This window comes from Myotis lucifugus, unplaced genomic scaffold (genome assembly GCF_000147115.1).
Source record: "Myotis lucifugus unplaced genomic scaffold, Myoluc2.0 scaffold_2772, whole genome shotgun sequence".
NCBI lineage: Eukaryota > Metazoa > Chordata > Mammalia > Chiroptera > Vespertilionidae > Myotis > Myotis lucifugus.
Genome location: NW_005873820.1, coordinates 14154 through 17230, shown reverse-complemented (window position 1 = coordinate 17230; position 3077 = coordinate 14154). Strand labels below are relative to the sequence as shown.

Genomic DNA, 3077 nt, shown 5'->3' with positions numbered 1-3077 from the left:
GTAACCTCCCTGGCTGCAGCTGTCTCCCATAAAAGTTGTTTGTTCCATCTGCCTTTTCTGACCCTCCTGATTATATTGGCGCCTCTCAGCCTAAAGCATATATTTCAGAGCTTTTTAGAAGTTGTTTGTAATGTTCATGTTTACTTCTTAAGCCAAACTGCTTTCTAATGAAGACAGCATTGTGCTTTGTGCAAGAATGGAAACCTCAAAATAATCATCATAAAGCTTCTGGGAGAATAAAATAGGATGGTCCACAGATGTAAGATGAAATCCCCAATGTTGGAGTTTTAAATGGTTAGAGGAGGCCAGACTAGAAGACAAGACCAAACCAACAGTAGACGAGTGAAATATGATATGGTACTAGATAATCTGTAAAGTTTTGTTTGGACCGTAAGTCTAATCATAAGGAGTAATCTGAATTCAGTTCAGTCCAGCCAGCAGAAATTGACTTGCAATTTTTAATTGTATTTATTATGCAGACCATTCTAGAAGGTTTCTTTAGTGTACACTGTTGTACTTTTTGTCCTGGCAATTTGAGGGTGTGCCAATACCACAAAATCATCAATGAGAACAGGCCATTCTCCCTCTTCATCATAATGAGACATGTCATCTGCAATCATTGCACTAAAGTCTAAAGAAAATTCCAGGTATCTTTTGGTAGTGATTGTTTATGATGTCCCAACAAAAACTAAGAATTTAAAGCTTCCTATGCACTAAATTCCAGTAGGCAATGGCCATTCCTAGACCTAATCCTTTTTGTCCTGTATCCTTTGCAAAATTAAAAGTGAACTGCTATATACTATCTATTCCAATTTTATTTTTACTTTGATGATCTTTGTATCTAGTGTATAGATGTTTTAACTTCTTCCTGTCCAATGATCCTTTTACACTGTCTCATACATATGGTTCAGGATTTTGGAAAAAATTGGTCTCTTGCGACATCTAACTTCCAGTCATTTTGAGACAGGCAACTTACTGCTGGTTTTTCATTAGGTTGTGTGAAGATCATAAAGTAACCCAGGTTATCCTTCTGCAATGAAGTAAACTTGTTCATGTTGTGTCCTCCAGGCCTCTTCCCTCCTCCTCCAGCTCCAGGGTGAATGGAGGATAGACAGATCCTCTCCTAGGCTCCTGGACTTCATTTCATGCACAGTGCGGGGCAGTCCTTGGTAAACCTGAGGAAGCAGCCCTGGGCCTGAGAGTGGCAGAGGCTTGGGGGAAGGTGTTAGGAGGACCTCATGACTTTTTTCTCAGGGGTGGGGTCCTCTCAGGCATGTGAGATTCATCCTTTAATTATAAAGATTAAAGATATTCCTGAGTGTAAAGGATATATATATATATATATATATATATATATATATATATCCTATATAATAAAAGCCTAATATGTAAATTGACCAAGTGGTGGAACAGCCGGTCACTATGTCATGCACTGACCACCAGGGCTCAGATGCTCAATGCAGGAGCTGCCCCCAAGCCACAGGCCCTAGGCCAGCCAAGGTGGGTGCCTGTGGGGGTCCGCCCAATCACCTTAGTAGCCAAGTATAGTTTTGTCCATAGAGGTAGTAAAATTCATGACAATTCTGTAGGAAAGCAATAGAAAAATTATTTGGAATGATATATGTCATAAGAGAATAAATTATACTAAAGTAATTCATGTTAACGTATAAGATAAATGAATATTTCCAATTCCTTATGGTCCAAAAATTGGATTGATCTCTGTCAGACTTTTGACCCTGAAGCTTGAAACCTGCATTCCTAGGCAATTCGTCAGCCCAGTATAGTTGGTCCTTGAAAAGCTTACCTGCCAAGGAATCTTTCCAGGGCCCTCTTTAAGTCATTGTTCCTGAGACTGTAGATGAAGGGGTTCAGCATGGGTGTGACCACAGTGTACATCACCGAGGCTGTTGCACTTGAGTGTGCATTTTGGGTAGCAGTAGAGCTGAGGTAAACTCCGAGACTTGTACCATAAAATAAGGAGACAACTAAGAGGTGAGACGCACAGGTAGAAAATGCTTTATACTTCCCTTGAGATGATGAGATCCCTCGTATGGAGAAAAGTATCTTAGAGTAAGAGTATAGAATTCCAGCAAGGGGACCACCACCTAGCAGCCCAGCTGAGGAATACATCACGATGTTGTTAAGAAATGTATCAGAACAGGCAAGTTGGAGCACCTGATTGAGTTCACAGAAAAAGTGGGGGATTTCCAAGTCTGAGCAGAAGTGCAGACCCAATACCATTAAGCATTCTAACAAGGAATTCAGGACACTCATGATCCAGGACAGCAGAACCAGCAGTCCACAGAGCTGGGGGTTCATGATGACCATGTAGTGCAGGGGGTGGCAGATGGCCACAAACCGGTCATAGGCCATCACAGTCAGGATAATGCTGTCCAACACTGCAAAGAGCATATAAAAATACATCTGTGTGATGCAGCCTTCATAGGTGATGACTTTGGTCTGTGTCTGGATGTTCACCAGCATCTTTGGGACGGTGGTGGAGGTGAAACAGATGTCCACCAAGGACAAGTTGGAGAGGAAGAAGTACATGGGCGTGTGGAGGTGGGAGTCTGAGCTGACGGCCAGGATAATGAGTAGGTTTCCAAACACAGTGATCAGGTACATGGAGAGGAAAAGCCCAAATATGAGGGGCTGCAGTTCCAGTGCCTGTGAAATTCCCAGAAGAAGAAATTCTGAAATTTGTGTACCATTGCCTGGTTCCATGTGTCAGAGTTGACTACAAAAAAAATTAAAAATTAATTTTCATGTTAGCAAGCATTAGTAACTGAGAATAAATGTCACGTTTATATTTTAGAATCAGGATAATAACTTGCATTTTTGTTGTGTTATCTGGTCTCCATTGTTTCCCTATTGGCATTTCTCATTAGAAATTCCTTTTCTTACATCAACCTGTCCTTCAAACATAATGTATACTGCTGTTTTACTGAGGATATCTTTCATGCATTTGAGAAATATATATTGACTATAGACCATGTTCTAGGCACTGTTCAGGGTATGGAATTCTTAAAAACAAAACTCTACAAACTAATGATAGAGCAATAATATAACCAAATAAA

The 3077-nt window shown here is 40.6% G+C and overlaps 1 protein-coding gene across 1 annotated transcript; it reads right to left on the bottom strand.

Annotated features, from left to right (window-relative positions):
• Positions 1-1800: 1800 nt before the first annotated feature.
• LOC102419597 (olfactory receptor 7A10-like) lies at positions 1801-2724 on the bottom strand. Its single transcript, XM_006108601.1, has one exon. The coding sequence runs from the start codon at positions 2722-2724 to the stop codon at positions 1801-1803; it is 924 nt and encodes a 307-aa protein (XP_006108663.1).
• Between the last annotated feature and the right edge of the window lie 353 nt (positions 2725-3077).

Bases quoted from the DNA above. Each gene is read 5' to 3' on its own strand.
- LOC102419597 (XM_006108601.1), bottom strand. From the start codon at position 2,724: ATGGAACCAGGCAATGGTACACAAATTTCAGAATTTCTTCTTCTGGGA.